The sequence below is a fragment of the Podarcis filfolensis genome (assembly GCF_964270895.1).
Source record: "Podarcis filfolensis genome assembly, chromosome: 14".
Lineage (NCBI taxonomy): Eukaryota > Metazoa > Chordata > Lepidosauria > Squamata > Lacertidae > Podarcis > Podarcis filfolensis.
In genome coordinates this window covers 10,878,579-10,903,799 of record NC_139616.1, presented here as the reverse complement: position 1 = coordinate 10,903,799, position 25,221 = coordinate 10,878,579, and the positions used below count along the sequence as shown (strand labels likewise).

At 48.2% G+C, this 25,221-nt stretch overlaps 1 protein-coding gene across 1 annotated transcript in view; it reads right to left on the bottom strand.

The window, feature by feature from the left end:
- Positions 1-25,221, bottom strand: part of TMOD2 (tropomodulin 2) — a 55,897-nt gene that overhangs the window by 22,569 nt on the left and 8,107 nt on the right. The window contains exons 2-3 of the mRNA XM_083586930.1: positions 11,572-11,764; positions 3,282-3,438 (exon numbers count right to left, since the gene is read on the bottom strand). Coding sequence (XP_083443056.1) covers positions 3,282-3,438; positions 11,572-11,697 — 283 coding nt within the window. The 5' untranslated portion in view covers positions 11,698-11,764. The remainder of the gene's footprint in view (positions 1-3,281; positions 3,439-11,571; positions 11,765-25,221) is intronic.

The window sequence follows — 25,221 nt, the reverse complement described above, 5'->3', positions numbered from 1 at the left end:
TCATCCTGAAGCAAAGTTCTTAACCTGAAGCACTATTTCTGGGTTAGCGGAGTCTGTAACCTGAAGCGTATGTAACCTGAAGCGTATGTAACCTGAGGTACCACTGTATTGTATTTGAATGTAATGGATTTCATCTTATATTATTGCCAGCTGAGGAAGAATTATCATTGAAACAGTTCATTATCCTGGAAGAACTGTTCTGTCAGAGCACCTGTCACCTCACGTTTGTAGGATATTGACTGTGGAAAGGCATTCTGCCTCCATTTCTGTGATCTTTGACAGTGACTTACTAACCCTACCATTCCTAGTTATGGAACAATTATTTGATTCCTATTATTTGTGACTCCATGCACATATTATACACCCTTGTGCAAATTAATTGAAACAAAGCATGTTTTTTATCTTACTCATAATCCTGTACTCAAGACAAACACGAAAAGTCAGTTGATGATTATGGTGTTGCAAGCCTGCAGCCAATACAAGGAATGATGCGCTCACCACAATATATTGAGGTTCTACGAAAGAGAGCTTTTGCAGAGCTGGAAAAGAGGTATCCTGATGGTATTGGGATATTGCAGCAGGACCTAGCCCCCTGTCACACATCGAAAGTGGTGAAGAAATTCTTGACAGAGCAGCAAATACAGGTACTTGATTGGCCAGGGAATTCCCCAGACGTAAATCCCATTGAGAATTTGTGGGCTATGTGGAAAAGTCGCCTCCGTGCTGTAGACTGTACGACTATGGAGAAGCTCATTCAGGCGCTGATTCAAGTGTGGTACAGGGATCCGAAAATCAACAGTGACTGTTCAAAACTAGTAGACTCCATGCCAAACCATGTTCAAACGCTGCTTTATAATAGCAGAGGTCATATCCGTTTCTAATGTGAGTTTTGTACATGTATCTGTGAGTTTTGTACAATAAACTACATTGTTTGTTTCAATTAATTTGCACAAGGGTGTATGAATTCTGTTTATAAATTTTGAAACGGTTTAACGTTATGAAAATTTTGTTAGTATATTATTAGCCGAAGTGTTCCTTGTTGTTGTTTAGTGTGTGAGTGGAGACATTTTAGCAGTTGAAAAAGAAGCGCGGGGAGAGTCTCAGCGCAATGTCACGCGATACAAATGCACAAGTGCCTCCGCTTCCATAAATCTGAAACAGCGCAAGGTGCGCTGCTCTGAGACTGGCTGTCCCTCTGCTTAACTGCCGACTGGCTTGTCGCTGCCTCAAGGATGGGTAACCTCAGGTCTGAGCCTCCAAGGCAGCCACACACCCCCTTGGTCATTGCCATCTCTCACAACCGAAGGCTGGTTCCCCTTTCCTAGCAGGCCCCTCTTCTTCCTTCCCAGAAGTGGAACAGCTCAGTTCCAGTGAGGATCAGGCTACGAAAGCTTTTCCAAACAATCGTCGCCCTGTCATTTATACAACAGGCGCCGCCAAAATAAATATTGTGGTCAGAAACACCACATAGATCACACGCCCTGCCAGCCTCGCTCATGCCTGACCCTTACGCAATGACGATAATGTGTTGCCGGCTTCGAATTAGGAGACGCATCTTGTGCAAGAGCCCGGAAGCCTCCCACAGGGCTCATTCGTACGGCGAAAGGTTATCGTAGCAAGACAGCACTCGCAGGAGTCCAGTTTCAGACAACCTGTCCTTAGATACAACGGTTCACATACACACCGTACATTTAAAGCACGCGCACCCCACCGGAATAATCCTGGGAATTGTAGTTCACCCCTCACAGAACTATAATTCCCAGCACCCTTGACTACAATTCTCAGGCTTCTTCTTTTTTTGGTGGGGGGTGTATACAGCCTTAAGGAAGCTTGAAAACCAGTTTCCCCAGTTTAACCAGTTGTTGGACTCCAACTCACATCAGCCCCAGCCAGCATAAGCCTATGGCCAAGGGTGATGGGAGTTGTAGTTCATGCAACACCTGGACGGCCTTATCTTCCCCATCCTGTGTCCAGGTGCAGACCTTATGGCTACACCACACCATGCCCATTTTTATGGGTTTTTGTTTTTTGTTGCTTTTGCATTACACCCACCCTGAAAAGAAACTCTGCAGAACTTGAAAGCTGGCTCACTGTCTGAAGGCAACCCTGTTTAGGGAAGGTTTTAATGTCTGATGTTTTATTGTGTTTTTAATATTCTGTTGGGAGCCGCCCAGAGTGGCTGGGGAAACCCAGCCAGATGGGCGGGGTATAAATAATAAATTGTTGTTGTTATTGCATTTTGACTGGGCGTTTAAAAAATGCACTGCCTAACTCTGGATTTAGGACAAAACAGCTTCTGACTAAGGGGGCAGACCAGAGACCAAATTTGTAATTTACCAGGGTGCGCTTTTACAAATCACTTGGGAAGACAGGCGAACTAATATCAGTGTACTGGAAAAAGCAAAGATCATCAGTGTTGAAGCACTAATTCTTCAACATCAACTTCATTGGACTAGTCATGTTGTGCGGATGCCTGATGATCATCTTCCAAAGCAACTACTCTATTCCGAAATTTAAAATGGAAAGCGTAATGTTGGTGGTCAACAAAAGAGGTTTAAAGCCTGTCTCAAGGCAAATCTAAAAAAATGTAGTATAAACAGTGACAACTGGGAAACACTGGGCTGCGAGTGCTCCAATTGGAGAACAGAAGAAGAAGAAGAGTTTGGATTTGATATCCCGCTTTATCACTACCCGAAGGAGTCTCAAAGCAGCTAATATTCTCCTTTCCCTTCCTCCCCCACAACAAACACTCTGTGAGATGAGTGGGGCTGAGAGACTTCAGAGAAGTGTGACTAGCCCAAGGTCACCCAGCAGCTGCATGTGGAGGAGCGGAGACGCGAACCCGGTTCCCCAGATTACGAGACTACTGCTCTTAACCACTACACCACACTGGCTCCTTTATCAAAGAACAGCCTTTATCAAAGGTGACGTGGGCTTTGAAGACACTCAAACTCAGGACGCAAGGGAGAAAAGTGCTAGGAGGAAGGCACGCTTGGCAAATCCACACCGTGATCAGCTCCCGCCCGGAAACCAATGTCCCCACTGTGGAAAGACGTGTGGATCCAGAATTGGCCTCCACAGTCACTTACGTATTCATTGTTAAAACCGTGTTTATGGAAGACAATCTTACTCAGCTACGAATGATCACCAGAGAAGAAGAATACAAATCATATGTTAAAAGTCTGCCACTTGGCACTGAACTTCCGTTGCTAGGTTGATATTCGGCATGAGGCCACCCATCTGCCCTGCCATTTTGGCTATCCGTGAAGATGAAGGCTTACCTTTCTTTTCTCCGGTAAAGGGCACGACGTCCTCTCTGTCTTGCTGCTCCAAGGCTTGTTTCTCCAAGTAGGACAACAACCGCTCTCTGTCAAAAGGTCCCGTGGCAGGTTTACTGGTCTGATCCTTCTGGCGGAAGCCTGCCGGCAGAAGCGCATTCTGTCAAGGCAGACATGAGAGAGGGGAGCAGAGAGTAAGTAGTATGGCAAACTGCCGCCTTTATTTAGAGCACTTCTTTAGCTAGAAAGGCTCCCAGAGCAGGTAGAACAAGGCAGTCCCTGTGGGAGGCTTACTACCTAAAACACACAACACAAAAGGAAAAAGCGAGGGGTAGGGAAGAGGAAAGGGGAGCGCAAATTCAGGTGCACATTTTTGAAGACTGGGACACACGTTCTTGAATAGTAGTCGAGGCCCTACCAGAGAAGAATGGCAGATTAAATAGATGGATTGTGCCAAAACGGCAAAAACGACCAGAAGAATCAGAAATCAGGAAGACCAGAATTTTAATAAGGAATGGGGGGAAATTTATAATTTATCTTAAAAAATCATTGTAAACAGTTAAAATTGTTAGTAGGATTGGAATAACACTTGTAGTTTAATGATGAATTTGGGATATAATGGAGATGTAAAAGATTTGGATTTTTATAAAAGATGCAGGAGCAAATGATTAACGTTAGGACCCACAAAGGGGAGTCCAGGAGATTCTCTGGAATCTTGTTTTTATGATGTATGTCGGATATGTGAGTGTAAAACTTTGATTTGAATGAATTAATGGTTATCCTGATGACCAGCCGAAATGAAAACAACTTCGGGATGGAAGGAGCCAGAGCTAGTGTTTGCCCTTGTTTTCCATCTCTCCCACTCCTGTAACTTGCTGCAATCACTGCTGCCAGACAATAGTTGAGAGACGGTGGACTTTCAGCAAGTTTCCACATTATCCCTAATTTTACACCCAGTTCTTGTGTATGCTCATTAGGGAGCAAAGAACGATGAGACAGGAGCTTCCAAAGGTGTGCTGAAAGCATTTTTCTTAGCCCAATGCCAACACATTTCAAGTCTTACAACCCTTCTCCAGGAGCACTATGCAAGTGAAATTGTATACTGTCAGGGAACTGTCATCTGAGACGAAGGAGGTGAAAGGGCTCATGGAGGGTGAGAGAGACCACTCAGCGGAGGAGGGGACCAGCAGGGGGAGAAGTGGAGTTACAAGGGAAAGTGAGTCGGAGGGAGAGCTCAGAGATACTTCAAGCGGGAACAGTGGAGAGGTTTCAGGACCTCCCGTAGGCACACCCACTCCTCGGCGGAAACTGTCACGCCGAGAGTCCAGAAGACGCGTTTCCGTCAAGGAGCTTTTATGCTGGAAGAAGTTCCGTAAACGCCCACTGTCCGATTCAACGAGCGATTGATGGAGCCATGCTTAAGGAGCTCCATCACAGACAGAGGTTTGGGAACTTAGCCAAACTCTGAGGGATCAGGATTTTACGCACAAGCAGCTCACCATCCCATCACAGCAATCGGACAGTCCCTGAAAGCAGCTTGTGCAGAGAGGCATCATGAGCAACCCAGCTGGAGCCGGAGGAGCAGCAGGAGCTGGAGAAGGTCCAACTCTGGAAGAAAGGTGCAGAGTTTTGGAACTCCAGCTAGCAATGCAAACGGCGAGGCTAGAAGAAAGGAGGGCGCAGGATGCAGAAAAGGCAAAAGGCGCTACACTAGCAAGAAAGATGCCAGGAATGGTGCAGAAGTTTGGGGGGGACCCCAGGAACTACCAAGCCTTTAGGACAGAGATGCAGTATGCTCTTGAACTGCAGTTTAACGACTTTCCCGATGAGGCATCGCGAGTGGCGTTTGTGATTGGCCATCTCGAAGGGGGGGCGAGAGACTGGGTCCGGCCCCTGATGGCAGGGAATAGTGACATGCTGAAGGACGCGAGGAAGTTTTTTCGCGCCATGGATTTGATGTTTTCCAGCGAGATTGAACAGGGACTGGTGCGCAGACAATTGATGGCTTGCAAACAGGGGAGCCGATCGGTTCGTGAGTACTGGACTGAGTTTACAATGTTGATACATAAATTGGGGTGGGACCTATCGGCGGAACCCATTCAAATGCTCTTTGAAGAGGGGCTTTCTTCGGCGGTGAAAGACGAACTTTCCCGGGCGCCCAGGGCGGAGTCTATGGACCAGCTGACCAAATCAGCGCTGACCATTGGAGCGCGCCAGGAGGCAAGAGCCTTGGAGAAGCGGGAGGGGAAAGGAGAGCGTTGGAGGGATTTCCGCATTCCAGAGATTCCAGAACCCAGTTTCCCGCCCGGAGAGCCGATGGAAGTTGGAACAGCGCGCGCGCGCGCAGTTTCAAATCCCAGTGAAGGGAGGAAGAAGGAGGGAAAGAGCGCCAAGAAATGTTACCTCTGCCAGCAGCCAGGTCACTTTGCCAGAGTCTGCCCACAAAGAAAGGAATGGCAAGGGATGGCGGGAGCTGTTGGGGGGAAGGAGGAGGAAGTCCAGGAGCCAGTAAAAGCCAAGGCCTGTCTGCCGCTGTCAGGGCACTGCAGACAGGCCAAGGAGCAGTAAAAGTGCCCACTCCGGAACCTCCAAGACCAGCTCTAGTAATAGAGGTGCTGCTAGAGCTGGCAAACGGATACCCACTAAAGACCAAGGCGCTGTTGGACTCAGGCAGCTCCTGTAATTTTATGAGCAAGGAGTTTGCAGCTGAACACCAGATACAGACACTCCCTTTAAGCAACCCCCTGCAGGTCACCACGATCGATGGGAGGGAGCTGTTGGGGGGAGAAGTTAGCCTACAGACCGTCCCAATGGTTATGAGGGTGGCAAGGCACACTGAAAGGATAGCGTTCAATGTAGCCACCCTGGGAAGGGCGCCAGTCATTTTGGGAATGAGCTGGCTAGCGTTGCATGACCCGCTAGTGGGCTGGCATCAGAGAGTGGTCTCCTTTGGGTCAGCACATTGCCTGGAACACTGCAAAGAGGGAAAGGTGCCAGAAGGGGCAAAAGCCTCCCTAGCAGGGATGGAAGTGGCGGACAAAGGGAAGGTGCCCAAACAATACGCTGACCTGAGCAAGGTGTTCAGCGAAAGGGAAGCAGATAAACTACCACCGCATAGAGACTTTGACTGCCAAATTAACCTGGTCCCTGGGGCCCAGCTTCCCGTGGGCAAGCTGTACGCCATGTCAGACAGGGAAATGCAGGAGTTGAGGGAGTTTATTGACAAAAACCTGAAGAGAGGTTTCATCAGAGAGTCCAGAGCGGTGGGGGGCAGCCCAGTGTTTTTTGTGGACAAAAAAAACACGGATAAACCGAGATTGATCGTGGACTACCGGCGGCTAAATGCCGTGTCAGAACCAGTGACTTTCCCCATGCCCAGAATTGATGACATTTTGACCAGGGTGAGGAAGGGAAAGATATTCACGAAACTGGACCTGAGAGGAGCGTACAACCTGATACGAATAAAGAAGGGGGATGAATGGAAGACAACGATGTTCACCCCCCTAGGGGCTTTCGAATATCTCGTTATGCCCTTTGGATTACAAGCAGGCTCCGCCTGTTTTCAATCGCTCATGAACCATGTACTGGGACCTTTGCTCTACAAGAATTGCGTGGCCTTTCTCGATGACGTGCTGATATATTCAGAGAATGAGGAGCAGCATGTGAAGGATGTCAGGGAAGTGCTGAGCCAGCTGCAAGCAAACCAGTTGTGGGTGAAATTGGAGAAGTGTCAGTTCCACGCCAAGGAGGTGGAATTCCTGGGGTACCGCCTATCAGACAAGGGATTAGCCATGGATCCAAGCAAGGTACAGGCGGTGCTGGAATGGAAGACACCGAAAACGAAAAAAGATGTGCAAAGGTTCTTAGGGTTTGGGAACTTTTACCGTAAATTCATCAAGAACTTTGCCCACTTAACGGCTCCCATCACGGACTGTCTGAGCAGCAAGAAGAAATTCGTTTGGACGGCGGAGGCGGAGCACGCTTTTGGGGAATTGAAAAAGGCATTCGCTTCGGAAGAACAGCTCCTGCATGTGGATTTACAAAAACCCATGAGAGTGGAAACTGATGCCTCAGACCGCGCGGTGGGGGCGGTGCTGCTTCAGCCAGGGAGCAATAAGTCGGAATGGAGACCGTGTGCCTTCTTTTCGCGTAAGCTGAACAAATCCGAGAGGAACTACACGGTATATGACCGAGAACTACTCGCCATTCACGAAGCGTTCCGGAGATGGAGACACTTACTAATTGGTGCACAGCATAAGGTACAAGTATGTACGGACCACAAGAATTTGGAGTATTGGAGAACGGCACGAGTGCTCAACCAACGACAAGTGAGATGGGCCCAGGAGTTCTCCAAATTCCATTTTGAAATCTGCTATGTGCCAGGTCCAGAAAACATCAGAGCGGACGCTCTCTCTCGCAAACCTGAATATTTGGAGGGGGAGGGAGCGCCAGAAGAGAGACATATTATCCCAGAGGACCACTGGGTGTGTGGTGCGGCCTGGGTGGGGCAAAGAGAACTGGTAGAGGGAACGGTAAATGATGAGTACGCCCAGGATAAGCTCAGAGGTTTAAGGGGAGAGGGAGAAGACCCCGGAGGTTTTGAAGAAAGAAACGGGGCATTGTATTACAAAGGGGCGCTATATATACCTGAAGGGGAATTGAGGGGGAGAGTACTCAAACAGCTGCACGACAATCCCACAGCGGGGCATTTTGGGCAACACAAGACCATGTGGTTGGTGACCAGGGAGTTTTGGTGGCCCAAGGTGAGGGAGGATGTACGGGAGTATGTGAGAAGGTGTGACCAATGCCAGAGAGCCAAAGGAGAAAGGTGGGCGCCAGCGGGGTATTTAGAACCGTTACCCACACCAGAACGACCGTGGGAGGCGGTGTCGATAGATTTTATGACTGATCTGCCCAAATCCCAGGGGAAAACCGCCATACTAGTCGTAGTAGACCAGTTAACTAAGATGGGTCACTTTGTAGCTTGCTCACATGCAGTCACGGCGGAAGAGACAGCAAAATTGTTTGTAGAACATATTTTTAGGCTGCATGGCGCCCCCTTGAGGCTGGTTTCCGACAGAGGGAAACAGTTCACGTCCAGATTCTGGAGGAAGCTTATGAGCTTGTTGCACGTAGAGGTCAACTTTTCGACTGCCAGGCACCCTGAGACCAATGGGCAGGCGGAGAGGGCAAACGGTATCCTTCAACAATACCTGAGGTGTTATGTCAATGACAGAGAAAACGATTGGGTCGAAAAGTTGGCACTAGCGGAATTTGCTTACAATAATGCAGAGAATGTGTCCACCGGGATGAGCCCCTTTTTGGCTAATTATGGGTGCCACCCCAGGGCGTTTCCAGGGGAAGGAGGAGAGAGATGGAGTGTTCCGGCCGCTGAACTTTTTGTAGAAGAAATGGAAGCGATCCATCGTCAACTCCAACACAACTTAGAAAGGGCCAAAGAAGAATATAAGAGGCAGGCAGACAAGAGCAGAAGGGAAGGTGAAACAATTAGGGTGGGGAGTCGGGTCTGGCTATCAACCCAAGGGTTGCCGTTCAAGGGTAGTTGCAAGAAATTGAGACCCAAAAGATTGGGACCATTTGAGGTCATCCAACAGGTCAACCCAGTGGCTTTCAGACTCCGGTTACCGAACCACATGAAACTGCACCCAGTATTCCACAGGTCATTACTGTCGCCATACAGGGGGGAAGGTGAAGGGGTATCCACGCGGGGGCCAGCCATAGAAGAAAGGGAAAGCCGCAACTATGTGGCGGAAATCATCGACTCCAGGTGGAAGGGTAATCAGGTGGAGTATTTGGTCGCGTGGGAAGGGGAACCGGAGTCGGAAAACACCTGGGTGAAGGCAGAGGAGGTCCATGACGAGGTCTTGATCGAAACGTTCCACCAAAGGTTCCCCAGGAAACCTCAACCAGTAGCGAGGTTCCGGAGGGAGTACTTTGGCACCACCGACGATGAGGAGGAACTGGAGGGATTCAGGGAATCGGAGTTGGAAGAGGGTACAGACTCCGAGGAGGAGGAGTACTTGGAAACCGGGAACAGCAAAAGGTGGAGGGAAGTGTTCGAAACTTCGGAAGATGAGGGAGGTTCCTTCAGGGGTTTTGCTCCCTCGCCTCCCGCAGAGGAGGGGAGGGAAGGGGGTGAAGGGGGCCCTAGAGGGGAGGTGGATGTCAGGGAACTGTCATCTGAGACGAAGGAGGTGAAAGGGCTCATGGAGGGTGAGAGAGACCACTCAGCGGAGGAGGGGACCAGCAGGGGGAGAAGTGGAGTTACAAGGGAAAGTGAGTCGGAGGGAGAGCTCAGAGATACTTCAAGCGGGAACAGTGGAGAGGTTTCAGGACCTCCCGTAGGCACACCCACTCCTCGGCGGAAACTGTCACGCCGAGAGTCCAGAAGACGCGTTTCCGTCAAGGAGCTTTTATGCTGGAAGAAGTTCCGTAAACGCCCACTGTCCGATTCAACGAGCGATTGATGGAGCCATGCTTAAGGAGCTCCATCACAGACAGAGGTTTGGGAACTTAGCCAAACTCTGAGGGATCAGGATTTTACGCACAAGCAGCTCACCATCCCATCACATATACCATCAATATCTACTGCCTATCCAATGGGTGGCATATCATTTATTTCAGAAATGTTGCTAAAAACAGGGCTGGTTACAGATTTGAGAGGAGCCACAGCAAAATAATAATAATAATAATAATAATTATTGTTTATTTATTTATTTATTTATTTATTTATTTATTTATTTAATACCTCGCCCATCTGGCTGGGTTTTCCCAGCCACTCTGGGCAGCTTTCAACAGAGTATTAAAAACAGAATAAAACTTCAAACATTTAAAACTTCCCTAAAATTGCCTCCCAGCCCCCCTCTTGAAAAACGCTGTCACTCTGAGGGGGGAAATAGCCACTACAGCACCTCAGTCAGTGACAAAAATGTTGTGAGAAATAAAAAAAGAACCACTATGTCTGCCACAAAAAAAGAAAAAAGAAAAAAGCTCTCTTGAGCCTTTCAAAAAAAATGTTGTTCCCCTTGAAATTGCCCCGTAGGAACAATCCAATTTTGGTAGTTCTTCCTACCAACTCATCTTCATCCTCCATGGGTCGAGTCTTACAATACATGTAACTCTGAGCTTTGTAAAGATTTTGATTTGTGATCCTTAAGGCTAAAATCCAATTGTTCTTATTTATTGAACTTTTTACTTGTCCTTCACCAGAAGGTCCCAGAGCAGATTACAACATTGTAAAACTACAATGTTAAAATCAGATAAAACAATCTACGATATGAGAACAGAGTGGGTCCTAAATACATATGGGGTGTCAGGGTGAAGAGGTGTGTTTTCATTATATAATGGAAGTTGTACAACGAAGGTGTCAGATGCACTTCTCTGGGAATGAAATTTCACAGCTTTAGGGGCTGCCACAGAGAAGGCCCTACTCGTACCCTCCAACATTTATCTGATGAAAATAGGGGCATCCCAATCCATAATGATAATTTTACTATTTATACCCCATGCATCTTACTGAGTTGCCCCAGCCACTCTGGGCAGCTTCCAACACATATAAAAACATAACTAAACATTTAAAAAAAACCCTTCCCTATACAGGATTGCCTTCAGACGGCTGGGGGGGTGTCAGATAACTATACCCTCCTACATTTCTCCAATGAAAATAGGGACATCCTAAGGCATGGGTAGGGAAACTAAGGCCCGGTGGCCGGATCCAGCCCAATCGCTTTCTAAATCCAGTTCGCGGACAGTCCGGGCATCAGTGTGTTTTTACATGAGTAGAAGAATGTGTCCTTTTATTTAAAATGCATCTCTGGGTTATTTGTGGGGCCTGCCTGGTGTTTTTACATGAGTAGAATGTGTGCTTTTATTTAAAATGCATCTCTGGGTTATTTGTGGGGCATAGGAATTTGTTCTCCCCCCTATATAGTCTGGTCCCCAACAAGGTCTGAGGGACCGTGGACCGGCCCCCTGCTGAAAAAGTTTGCTGACTCCTGTCCTAAGGAAAAGTGGGACATTCCGGAATCAAATCAGAAACCGGGACGGCTTCTCTAAATTAGGGACATCCCTGGAAGATAGGGACACTTGGAGGGTCTGCCTCTCCTGACCTGGCCTGGCCAAGGACCCCATGAAATTCCAAGGACAGTAAAACTACCAAGAGGGCCCTCTCTGCTGATCTTAAGAGAGTCTCCAGGGAAGATGGTGGTCTTTCAGATATGAAGGGTTTAAGTTGTTTAGGCTTTGAAAAACGAATGTCATGTTTGGTACACACCTCTGGATCCAGATCATCAAGAACACTTTCCAGCTGCTTTAGCTCATCCTCAGAGAGTTTGTTGAGAATTTCATCTTCGTTGATATTCTTGTATTTCTCCAACTCCTTCCGGAATGGCACCGACATGGCTCTTTCGAAACAGGGTCCTTTGAAGGTTGCCTGTCAATCATTCAAGAGTCGGTCTTCCCGATCCCTGTGAAAAAAGTTCTCTTTGTTTTTTGCTTAATAATAATAATAATAATAATAATAATAATTTATTATTTATACCCCGCCCATCTGGCTGGGCCTCCCCAGCCACTCTGGGCGGCTTCCATAAAAACCAAAAATACAGTAAAATATCACACGTTAAAAACTTCCCTGAACAGGGCTGCCTTAAGATGTCTTCTGAATGTCAGGTAGTTGTTTATCGCTTTGACATCTGCTGGAAGGGCGTTCCACAGGGCGGGCGCCACTACCGAGAAGGCCCTCTGCCTGGTTCCCTGTAGCTTTGCTTCTCGCAAGGAGGGAACCGCCAGAAGGCCCTCGGCGCTGGACCTCAGCGTCCAGGCAGAATGATGGGGGTGGAGACGCTCCTTCAGGTATCCTGGGCAGAGGCCGTTTAGGGCCTTAAAGGTCAGCACCAACACTTTGAATTGTGCTCGGAAACGTAACAAATATATATATATATATATATATATATATATATATATATATATATATATATTATATGCCAAACATCAGACTGGGTTTTTATTTTATTTTATTGTAGATCTCAGGGCAGTAGTTCAGCCCTCAGACTTCAACACTAGTTTCCTAAAAAAGAACAGATTTTTCTTCTCACCCACTGGTCCTGTGGAACCCTAGAAGGCTGGCAACCCTAATAAATCTTAATAGATGAACAGGGTTATGCGAAACTAGGAGCCAAAGAGAATTAGTATAATCCTTTGCAGTTTTCTGCTGCTAAATACTGGCATTAGTTTTACAAAAGCTGACTTGATCCACATTAGAGCTCACACTACACCCCTTGCCCGCCCCCATTTTAAAGATAAATGTCTCCGAAATATTACATGCAAACTGTTAACAGCCACTTTGAAAGATGCGCAAGGAACAGGGCTGAACCTTTAAGAAAACATCTAAATAGCGATTTTTTAAAATAAAATATCAAGGAAATGCAAGTACTCCAGCCAGCAGTAATGCAATAGAAGGAAAATATTTTTTAGAACTAAATGGAAAAAAATGCCTCTCTTGTCTCTTGCAGCTGAGATGTTATGAGGTCTAAAACTGGGGAGTAAGGCTGCAATCGCAACCTCACTAACCTGGGAGTAAGCCTCACTGAATTTGGCTGCGAGTGCAGCTTTCTCCCGATTGAAGTGCAGAGTGTTTGAGGACCGGGACATTCGCAGGGAAACCAAAATGCTTGTTTACAAAGCTACTGTACTACCAACCTTACTGTATGCTTGTGAAACATGGACCACTTACAAATGCCATCTCCAGCTCCTCAAAAGATTGTCTCTGAAATCAACAGTGTCTCCAGAAAATTTTGCACATCACTTGGGAAGACAGGCAAACTAATGCCAGTGTACTGGAAGAAGCAAATATCACCATTGATGTTGAAGCAATGATTCTTCAACATCAACTTCGTTGGACTGGTCATGTTGTGCAGATGCCTGATTATCGTCTTCCAAAGCAACTACTCTATTCTGAACTTAAAAATGGAAAGCGTAATGCTGGTGGTCAACAAAAGAGGTTTAAAGACTCTCTCAAGGCAAATCTTTAAAATGTAGTATAAACACCGACAATTGGGAAACACTGGCCTGTGAGCGCTCCAGTTGGAGAACAGCCTTTACCAAAAGTGTCATGGACTTTGAAGATGCTTGAACTCAGGACGAAAGGGAGAAACGTACTAAGACGAAGGCACACTTGGTGAACTCCTGCCTGGAAACTTATGTCCCCACTGTGGAAGGACGTGTGGATCCAGAATTGGCTCCACAGTCACTTATGGACCCACTATTAAAACCGTGTTTATGGAAGACAATCTTACTTGGCTACAAGTGATTGCCAAAGAAGAAGAAAGATGACTCCTGAGTAGGATTGCACTCTTCAGGTTGTGTATCCTGTGTTCTATTCACAGTTGTCCCCTGATGTGAATGAACAGGACGACCATAGCTTTGTTTATTTCAATGGGTCTATTCTGAACAAAACAAGCATTCAATTCAGTCAGGAGTGGGAGCCAAAGATAAGAGCCAGGGACCAAGATAACCTGTTGTTTCAAATCTCATCCATTCAGAACTCATTCTCTCCAATGGCATTATACCGGTATTCTTTTCTTCCACAGTACAGGGCAAGAAAAGAAAAGAGATTCATTTCTGCACTAGTCAGCTGGGGAAAGAAATGTTTACTTCTCCAGCTCTTAGGAAATTGCCACTTAATCATATGATTACCATGCTTGCCTTGCTAATTGGATTCTCCACCCTTAGCCTTATGCAAATAAACTGTGCCATGCCCTGTCTGAGTGCCTTATCTTGTCTACAGCTTGAGGCTCTCAAAGAGTTCATTGGTCATATCCTCTGTTCTTCTCATTCCCTTCCCCTCCCCGCCTTCCTTGTCTTTTTTGGCATACTTTCCAAGCAACTTGCTCACTTGGGTATTGGGGCTCATTAGAGCAAAGCAGAGCTTGCCAAGGTACGCAGCAACGAAGGAACAACAACTCAGCAAAAAAGAAGAAGGATCTAATGCACATTCATGACTGGGTTGTACTTGCCCACACAAAATAACCAGATTATTCCACAAAAATATGAGTCACTACTCATCTAATGTGGACTGAACTTTAGATAGGAGCCCAACTGCCTCCAGTCTGCAGATACAGCACAGCATTCACAGACCAGAAAGCAGTATTTTATATAATACTTAAGTCCTGGGTAGGGAGCCTTCATGATTGTCTTTTGGCTGCCTGGAATGGGTCGTGGAACTGTGATCATGCCTCTTGCTTGCCTGGAAGGAGGATGGAGAGGTGTGTGGTATTCAAGGTTCACCCTACCATTAGGCAGAGGGGGGCAGCTGCCTCAGGTAGCAGTGGTGGGGAGTTAGGCAGAAATGGTGACAGGGCTAGGCCAACATTTTGCTGCCTGAGGCAAACCAGAAAATAGCTCACCCCCAGCCTGGGAGTTGTAGTTTGTTAAGGGTGCTGGGTTATCAGGCTCAGGGACAAAAAAGCAGACCTCCAGGCCTCTCTGTTGAGGCCACCCTTTCTCCAGTCCTGCTTTGCACCCTCTCTGAGTGTGCCCCCCCATTTATCTATTTATACTTTTCAAGTTTATAAAGGTAAAGGTAAAGGGGCCCCTGACCATTACGTCCAGTCATGACCAACTCTGGGGTTGCGGCGCTCATCTCGCTTTATTGGCCGAGGGAGCTGGCGTACAGCTTCCGGGTCATGTGGCCAGTATGACTAAGCCACTTCTGGAGAACCAGAGAAGCACACGGAAACGCCGTTTACCTTCCCACCGGAGTGGTACCTATTTATCTACTTGCACTTCGATGTGCTTTTGAACTGCTAGGTGGGCAGGAGCAGGGACCGAGCAATGGGAGCTCACTCTGTCGCGGGGATTCGAACTGCCAACCTTCTGATCGGCAAGTCCTAGGCTCTGTGGTTTAACCCACAGCGCCACCCGCATCCCTCTTTTCAAGTTTATACATTTCACCAATTTTACAATCATTTTGACATTTTGAAACTTGACTTCCTTCCCCCCTCTTTCTGTGGTTCCTTAAATTTATTTTTAATATCTTCTGCATATCCAAATTACCTTAATTTGCTCATTTATTTCATCTTCTTTAAATATATACTCTTATAAAACTGCAGGTTATTACAACAACCCTCCCAATGTTCTTATCTGTTTACAATGTATCTTTAAATATTCAATAAACCATCACCATTCTTTTATTTTAAAAAATGTTATCTTGATTTCTTATTGTCAGGGAACTGTCATCGGAAGAACAGGTGGTGGAGGGGCTCCCAGAGGTTGAGAGAGACTTATCAGCGGAGGAGGGAACCAGCAGGGGGCGAGAAAGAGCTCCAAGGGAAAGCGAGTCAGAAGAATGGCTCAGAGACAATTCCAGCGAGAACAGCGAGGAGGTTTCAGGACCTCCTATAGGGACACCCACTCCTCGCCGGAAATTGTCACGTAGATAGTCCAGAAGACGTGTTTCCGTTAAGGAGCTGTTATGCTGGAAGAAATTCCGTAAACGCCCATTGTCGGATTCTGCCAGCGACTGACGGAGCCATGCTTATGGCGCTCCGTTACAGACAGTGGTTTGTGGACTTAGCCAAACACTGAGGGACTAGGAACTTTACGCACAAGCAGCTCAACATCCCATCACAGCAATCCGACAGTCCCTGAAAGCAGCTTGTGCAGAGAAGGCATCATGAGCAACCCAGCCGGAACCGGAGATGCAGGAGGAGCTGGAGCCGGTCCAAGCCTGGAAGAAAGGTACCGGGTGTTGGAGGTCCAGCTAGCGCTGCAAACGGCGAGGCTCGATGAGAGGAGGGCTCAGGATGCAGAAAAGGCAAAGGCCCCCCCACAAGCAAGAAAGATGCCAGGATTGGTGCAGAAGTTTGGGGGGGATCCCAGGAACTATCAAGCCTTTAGGACAGAGATGCAGTATGCCCTTAATCTGCAGTTTGATGACTTTCCCGATGAGGAATCGCGAGTGGCGTTTGTGGTTAGCCATCTCGAAGGGGGGGCGAGAGACTGGGTTAGACCCCTGATGGCAGGGCATAATGAAGTCTTGAAAGACGCACGGAAGTTTTTTCGCGCCATGGACCTGATGTTTTCCAGTGACATTGAACAGGGAGTGGTGCGCAGACAGTTGATGGCTTGTAAACAAGGGAGCCGATCTGTCCGTGAGTACTGGACTGAGTTTACTATGTTGATACACAAATTGGGGTGGGATCTGTCAGCAGAACCCATTCAAATGCTTTTCGAAGAGGGACTTTCTTCGGCTGTGAAAGACGAACTTTCCCGGGCGCCCAGGGCGGAGTCTATGGACCAGCTGACCAAATCAGCGCTGACCATTGGAGCACGCCAGGAGGCTAGAGCCTTGGAGAAGCGGGAAGGGAAAGGGGAGCGTTGGAGGGATTTCCGCATTCCAGAGATTCCGGAGCCAACTTTCCCGCCCGCAGAGCCGATGGAAGTTGGAACAGAGCGCGCGCGGGCAGTTTCAAATCCCAGTGAAGGGCGGAAGAAGGAGGGGAAGAGCCCCAAGAAATGTTATCTCTGCCAGCAGCCAGGTCATTTTGCCAGAGTCTGTCCACAAAGAAAGGAATGGCAACGGATGGCAGGAGCTGTTGGGGGGAAGGAGGAGGAAGGGCAGGACCAAGTAAAAGCCAACGCCTGACTGCCTCCATCAGGGCACAGCAGTCAGGCCAAGGAGCAGTAAAAGTGCCCACGCTGGAACCTCCGAGACCAGCCCTAGTGATAGAGGTGTTGCTAGAGCTGCCAAATGGACATCCCTTAAAGATAAGGGCGCTATTGGACTCAGGCAGCTCCTGTAATTTTATGAGTAAGGAGTTTGCAGCTGAACACCAGATACAGACCATCCCTTTAAGTAACCCCTTGCAGGTAACCACGATCGATGGGAGAGAGCTGTTGGGAGGAGAAGTCAGCTTACAGACCATCCCAATGGTAATGAGGGTAGCCAGGCACACCGAAAGAATAGCGTTCAATGTGGCCACCTTGGGAGGGGCTCCCATTATTTTGGGGATGAGCTGGCTAGCGTTGCATGATCCGCTAGTGGGTTGGCATCAGAGAGTGGTCTCCTTTGGGTCAGCGCATTGCCTAGAACATTGCAAAGAGGGCAAGGCTCCAGAAGGGGCAAGGGCCTTTCTAGCAGGAACAGAAGTAACGGACAAAAGAAAGGTGCCCAAACAATACGCTGACCTGAGCAATGTCTTCAGCGAAAGGGAAGCAGACAAACTACCACCGCATAGACCCTTTGACTGCCAGATCAATCTAGTCCCTGGAGCCCAGCTCCCTGTGGGCAAGCTGTATGCCATGTCAGACAGGGAAATGCAGGAGTTGAGGGAGTTTATTGACAAAAACCTGAAGAGAGGTTTCATCAGAGAGTCCAGAGCGGTGGGGGGCAGCCCAGTGTTTTTTGTGGACAAAAAAAACACGGATAAACCGAGATTGGTCGTGGACTACCGGGCCCTAAATGCCGTGTCGGAACCAGTGGCTTTCCCTATGCCCAGAATTGATGACATTTTGACCAGGGTGAGGAAGGGAAAGATTTTTACTAAACTGGACCTGAGGGGAGCATACAACCTGATACGGATAAGGAATGGGGATGAATGGAAGACAACGATGTTCACCCCTCTAGGGGCTTTCGAATATCGCGTTATGCCCTTTGGATTACAAGCAGGCTCCGCATGTTTTCAATCGTTCATGAACCACGTCCTGGGACCTCTGCTCTACAAGAATTGCGTGGCGTTCCTAGATGACGTGTTAGTATATTCAGAGAATGAGGAGCAGCATGTAAAGGACGTCAGGGAAGTGTTGAGCCAACTGCAAGCTAACCAGCTGTGGGTGAAATTGGAGAAGTGTCAGTTTCACACCAAGGAGGTGGAATTCCTGGGGTACCGCTTGTCAGACAAGGGATTAGCCATGGATCCAGGCAAGGTCCAGGCGGTACTGGAATGGAAGACACCGAGAACGAAAAAAGATGTGCAAAGATTCTTAGGGTTTGGGAACTTTTATCGGAAGTTCATCAAGAACTTTGCCCATTTAACGGCTCCCATCACGGACTGTCTCAGCAGCAAGAAGAAATTTGTTTGGACGGCAGAAGCGGAGCAAGCATTCGAAGAATTGAAAAAGGCCTTCGCTTCGGAAGAACAGCTCCTGCACGTGGATTTACAAAAACCCATGAGAGTGGAAACGGACGCATCAGACCGGGCGGTGGGGGCGGTGCTTCTTCAGCCGGGGAAGGATAAGTCGGAGTGGAGACCGTGTGCCTTCTTCTCGCGGAAGTTAAACAAATCCGAGAAGAACTACACGGTATATGACCGAGAACTACTCGCCATTCACGAAGCGTTCCGGAAATGGAGACACTTACTAATTGGTGCACAACACAAGGTGCAAGTATGCACGGACCACAAGAATTTAGAGTACTGGAGAACGGCACGAGTGCTCAACCAACAGCAAGTGAGATGGGCACAGGAGTTCTCCAAATTTTATTTTGAAATTTGCTATGTGCCAGGCCCAGAAAACGTCAGGGCGGACGCTCTCTCACGCAAACCAGAGTATTTGGAGGGGGAGGGAGCACCCGAAGAGAGACATATCATACCAGAGGACCACTGGGTGTGTGGGGCGGCGTTGGTGGGGCAAAGGGAACTGGTAGAGGAGACGCAGAATGATGAATACGCCCAGAATAAGCTCCAAGGTCTAAGGAGGGAGGGAGAAAACTCCGGAGGTTTTGAAGAAAGAAACGGGGCTTTGTATTACAAAGGGGCACTATATATACCCAAAGGGGAATTGAGAGGGAGAGTACTCAAACAGATGCACGACAGCCCTACCGCAGGGCATTTTGGGCAACACAAAACCATGTGGTTGGTTACCAGGGAATTTTGGTGGCCCAGGGTGAGGGAAGATGTAAGGGAGTATGTAAGAGGGTGTGACCAATGCCAGCGAGCCAAGGGAGAAAGGCGGGCGCCGGCGGGGTTGTTAGAACCGTTGCCCACACCAGAGAGGCCATGGGAGGCGGTATCGATAGATTTTATGACTGATCTGCCGAAATCCAAGGGGAAAACCGCCATACTGGTAGTAGTAGACCTGTTAACTAAGATGGGCCACTTTGTAGCTTGCTCACATGCAGTCACGGCGGAAGAGACAGCTAAATTGTTTGTAGAACATATTTTTAGACTGCATGGCGCCCCCTTGAGGGTGGTCTCAGACCGGGGCAAACAATTCACGTCCAGGTTCTGGAGGAAGCTCATGAGCTTACTGCACGTGGAGGTCAATTTTTCGACTGCCCGGCACCCAGAAACCAACGGGCAGGCGGAAAGAGCAAACGGTATCCTCCAACAATACCTGAGGTGTTATGTCAATGACAGAGAGAACGATTGGGTGGAAAAGTTGGCGCTGGCGGAATTTGCCTACAATAATGCGGAGAATGTGTCCACCGGGATGAGCCCCTTTTTGGCTAATTATGGGTGCCACCCCAGGGCATTTCCAGGGGGAGGAGGGGAGAGATGGAGCGTCCCAGCCGCAGAACTGTTTGTAGAAGAAATGGAAGCGATCCATCGTCAACTCCAACTCAACTTAGAAAGGGCCAAAGAACAATATAAGAAGCAGGCAGACAAGAACAGAAGGGAAGGTGAAACTATAAGGGTGGGGGATCAGGTGTGGCTGTCCACCCAAGGACTGCCGTTCAAGGGGGGTTGCAAGAAATTGAGACCCAAAAGATTGGGACCATTTGAGGTCATTCAACAGGTTAACCCAGTAGCTTTCAGACTCCGGTTACCGAACCACATGAAACTGCACCCAGTATTCCACAGGTCATTACTGTCACCGTATAGGGGGGGAAAAGAAGGGGTTTCCCCACAGGGACCAGGGAAAGCAGCAACCATGTGGCGGAAATCCACGACTCCAGGTGGAAGGGTAATCAGGTGGAGTATTTGGTAGCGTGGGAAGGGGAACCGGAGTCAGAAAACACCTGGGTGACGGCAGAGGAAGTCAATGACGAGGTCTTGATCGAAGCGTTCCATCAAAGGTTCCCCAGGAAACCTCAGTCAGTAGCGAGGTTCTGGAGGGAGTACTTTGGCACCACCGAAGAGGAGGAGGAATTTGAAGGATTCACGGGGTCAGAGTGGGAAGAAGGAATAGATTCCGAGGAGGATGAGTACTTAGAAACCCGAAACAGCAACCGGTGGAGGAAAATGTTCGAGACTTCGGAAGATGAGGGAAGTTCTTTCAGGGGTTTTGCTCCCTCGCCTCCAGCAGAGGAAGGGAGGGGAGGGGGCGAAGGGGGCCCTGGAGGGGAGGTGGATGTCAGGGAACTGTCATCGGAAGAACAGGTGGTGGAGGGGCTCCCAGAGGTTGAGAGAGACTTATCAGCGGAGGAGGGAACCAGCAGGGGGCGAGAAAGAGCTCCAAGGGAAAGCGAGTCAGAAGAATGGCTCAGAGACAATTCCAGCGAGAACAGCGAGGAGGTTTCAGGACCTCCTATAGGGACACCCACTCCTCGCCGGAAATTGTCACGTAGAGAGTCCAGAAGACGTGTTTCTGTTAAGGAGCTGTTATGCTGGAAGAAATTCCGTAAACACCCACTGTCGGATTCTGCCAGCGACTGACGGAGCCATGCTTATGGCGCTCCGTTACAGACAGTGGTTTGTGGACTTAGCCAAACACTGAGGGACTAGGAACTTTACGCACAAGCAGCTCAACATCCCATCACACTTATTCTTCGCCGTTTCTGCATATTCCATAAGTTTTTGCATCCATTCTTCCTATGCTGGGACTTCTTCTTCTTTCCATTTTTGGGCGAGGAACATTCTTGCCGTTGTAGTCGCATACACGAATAAGTTTCTATACATTTTGGGTAGTTCTGTCCCTATAATTCCCAAAAGATGTTTGAGTATTTCTGACTGACTGAAATGTGTCTTTGGGTGGCGAGAAGGTACTCTGGTGGTGGGAAAGCAGTCATCCCCCCCTCCCTGGCCAAAATCACACACACACACACACTATTGAAAAGGCTTCTATTTCACCGAATCTGGTCATTCTCTAATGGACCGAGTCAATCAATGCTTTTTTGTCCATCTTGACAAAGATGCCCATGTAACGATACGGCTATTTATGCAAACCAGCCCCCTCTTTCTTTGATCTAGAGAAAAATGAAGGAGCTCAGCATTAGGGAAGAGAAGTGGGGGTGGATGCAAGGGGTCACCCTTCATCTTTGATGTCTGGGAAACCTCCCAAAAACAGTGCAACAAGAGCATTTTATGGGCATGGAGTCAGAGTCTGCAGGGCAACAGGTGGGCAGCCAGGTCTGGGTCAGGCCTCAGAGCTGACACCTGAGGTGGTTCTAAAGGAGGCCCCAGAAGATACCCCCAAAAATCTGAAACTTTTCTACCAAGGATTATGGAAGTCCCCCAAAAGATGATTAAGCTGTTTATGTATGTTACAACTTGCAGCTAGGATTCTTTGCACACTAAAATGGAAGGAACCTGAACAATGGATAAGAAAGGTGATGGACTATGCAGCAAAGTTAACAACCAAAATAAGAGGACCTGATGACGAAGGTTTTAGCGGAAGAATGGAAGCCTTTTTCGGACTATATATATAGAAAAAGATATTATTATATGATGAATATGAGAGCAGGATTTGAACTATGAGTGACAGAAGAACCTAAAGATTAGATTAGCATTGTTAAGATTTGAGAGAGAGAAGGGAGAGAAATAAAAGCACCATGGAAAAGGGGGTGGGAAGTCGACGGAAACGACAAAGAAAAAACGTTTTACTGTGTATTGAAATGTATTTGGGAAACTTAATAAAAAATATGGTAAAAAGGAGGCCCAGAAGAACCTTCCAGATCCTCACAGGAGCCTTCCCCTTAACCTGAAGAACCAGATATCCCCACCGCACATCAGCAGTCCAGCAGCACAAAGAAGGCCACCCTGAAGGGAGCCAATGGAACCGAGGAGACGTGTCCATTTTCAGGTGGGATTGGGGCTGGTTCTGGAGTCTGAGGTTCTCCACAAGGGGATGCAGCTTGGAGGAGGTAGTCTGGAGACACAGGCTTAAAAGGCTCCCAGTCTGCTCCCAGCCTTTGTGGAGCAAAATGCTCACCTGGAGCTATCCATGGTCTAGATCAGCTTTTCTCAACCTGTGGGTCCCCAGATGTTGTTGAACTACAACTCCCATCACCCCTAGCTGGCAAGGCCAGAGCTCAGGGATGATGGGAGTTGTAGTCCAACAACATCTGGGGACCCCCAGGTTGAGAACCACTGGTCTAGATCATGGGTAGGCAAACTAAGGCCCGGGGGCCGGATCCAGCCCAATCACCTTCTAAATCCAGCCCATGGACGGTCCGGTAATCAGCATGTTTTTATATGAGTAGAATGTGTGCTTTTATTTAAAATGCATCTCTGGGTGATTTGTGGGGCATAGGAATTTGTTCACCCCCCCCCAACATAGTCCGGCCCCCCACAAGGTCTGAGGGACAGTGGACCGGCCCCCTGCTGAAAAAGTTTGCTGACCCCTGATCTAGATACCCTTGCCTTGCTGCTTTTTCTCTGTCAGATCTGACATCGGACCAGAACACAACAGCCCAAAGAGTCGGTAGATCTGGAGCCAATGACAGATAGAGTCAACTCAAGTTAGTTTTTGTCCTCATCCCCTATTCCTCCCTGCTGAGGACAACGCAAAACTGTCTCAGGCAGCGTCACCCCCTGGACTGGTTGCAAAGAAGGAGGCAGACAGGTAGCTTGGGGCAGCGCCTCATTTTCCCTAAGGGACCAGCAGCCTCCACTCCCTCTGCAATTGTCGCCTCATCCGCTTCTCTCTACTTGGGACGCCCTTTCTCTTGCCATCCGCCATTCTTCTTCTGTCCCCCCCTCAAAAGACTTCTTAAAACGCCCTCTCTTATTTCTCCTCGTTTTTCTGCTTTGCGTTTTGAAGTCCGGTTTCGTGTTGCTACGAAGCTTGTTGGGCAACCTTGGCTAGTCACTTTCAGACCAACCCGCCTCGCAGGGTTGGTTGTAATAATTTTTAAATTTTTTTATGTGCATGTGTGAGGGAGAAATGATGCTATGCCATCCTGATCTTCTTGAAGCAAAAGCAAGGAAACTTTAAAAATTGGGTTGTTTTTTTAAAAAAAATACTATTTATTTGTTTATTGCATTTATACTCCATCTTACCTCCAAGGAGTTCTCCTCCTCTGTATTTTATTCTCACAACAACCTTGTCAGGTAGGCTGGGCTAAGAGGGAGTGACTGGCCCAAGGTCACCCAATCAGCTTCATAGTCAAGTGGAGATTTGAACCCTGCTCGCAGGTGGCGCTGTGGGTTAAACCACAGAGCCTAGGACTTGCCGATCAGAAGGTCGGCTGTTCGAATCCCCGTGACGGGGTGAGCTCCCGTTGCTCGGTCCCTGCTCCTGCCAAACTAGCAGTTCGAAAGCACGTCAAAGTGCAAGTAGATAAATAGGTACCGCTCCGGCGGGAAGGTAAACGGCGTTTCCGTGTGTGGCTCTGGTTTGCCAGAAGCGGCTTAGTCATGCTGGCCACATGACCCGGAAGCTGTACGCCAGCTCCCTTGGCCAATAAAGCGAGATGAGCACCGCAACCCCAGAGTCGGTCATGACTGGCCCTAATGGTCAGGGGTCCCTTTACCTTTATCTTACTCCCAGGTCCTAGTCTGACACTCTACACCAGGCATAGGCAAACTCAGCCCTCAGGGGTCAGCAAACCTTTTTAGCAGGGGGCCGGTCCACTGTCCCTCAGACCTTGTGGGGGGCCGGACTATTTTTTTAAAAAAAGAACGAATTCCTATGCCTCACAAATAACCCAGAGATGCATTTTAAATAAAAGCACACATTCTACTCATGTAAAAACACGCTGATTCCCGGACTGTCCGCGGGCCGGATTTAGAAGGCGATTGGGCCGCTTCCGGCCCCCGGGCCTTAGTTTGCCTACCCATGCTCCAGATGTTTTGGGACTACAACTCCCATCACCCCTGACCACTGGTCCTGTTAGCTAGGGTTGATGGGAATTGTAGTCCCAAAACATCCGGAGGGGCGAGTTCGCCTATGCCTGCTCTACACCATGTGGCTCTGTTGCTGCAAAGGATTTTGCATCCTCACACAAGGGCAACAATCAGAACTTGGAGAGGCGCTGATACATTTTCCAGCGATGTGACACTCTCCCCTAGTTTATCCTTAAAGTAGCTGTTCCTGTTCAGGAAAAATATATATCTTTGTTTCAAAACAAAAACAAAAAAAAACCCTGTGGTTATCTAAGGTCACAATTTTGCAATCATGGCTTTGGTATCCCGCAGAGGAAGTTTCCCAGGCTGCTGTTTGAGGTTTTTCGCTTCCCCCCTGCAAACAGCGATAACAACATTCCGTGGGAACACCAGACTAGCTCTCGTTGAAAGGGAGACATCCTGCACAACCCTTTGGAAAAAATTACAGCTAATAGCAGCAATCTTTCACATAATTGCCCAGTTCTTCCAGACTGGTAGGCTCTGACTGCTTAAGAACAAGCCTCTTGGTCTTTTTCCATTTCAGATGGATGAGAGGTGGAGGATCAGATCCAGACTTACAGAGCAACCCAAACACCCTTGACTCTGAGGGATCATAGAGGCATAGAATTGTCGGGTTGGAAGGGACCCTGAGGATCATCTAGTCCAACCCCCTCTGCCTTGCAGAAATATGCAGCTGTGATGTTTGTGTCTCAGGTGGGAGAGTTAGAATTGCTCCAGTTTAAGCTTGTCAAGGGTGCTGCGAGTTGTAAAGAGACCCCTATTCCCCTGCCAGAGCTAAAATTTCCAGAGTTCCCTGGTTAAGAGGGATTGATTGCTAAACACTCTGGGAATTGTAGCTCTGGTAGAGGTGTAGGAATCTCCTAACAGCTCTGAGCACCCATAGCAAACTACAGTTCCCAGAATTCTTTGGAAGGTGGCAT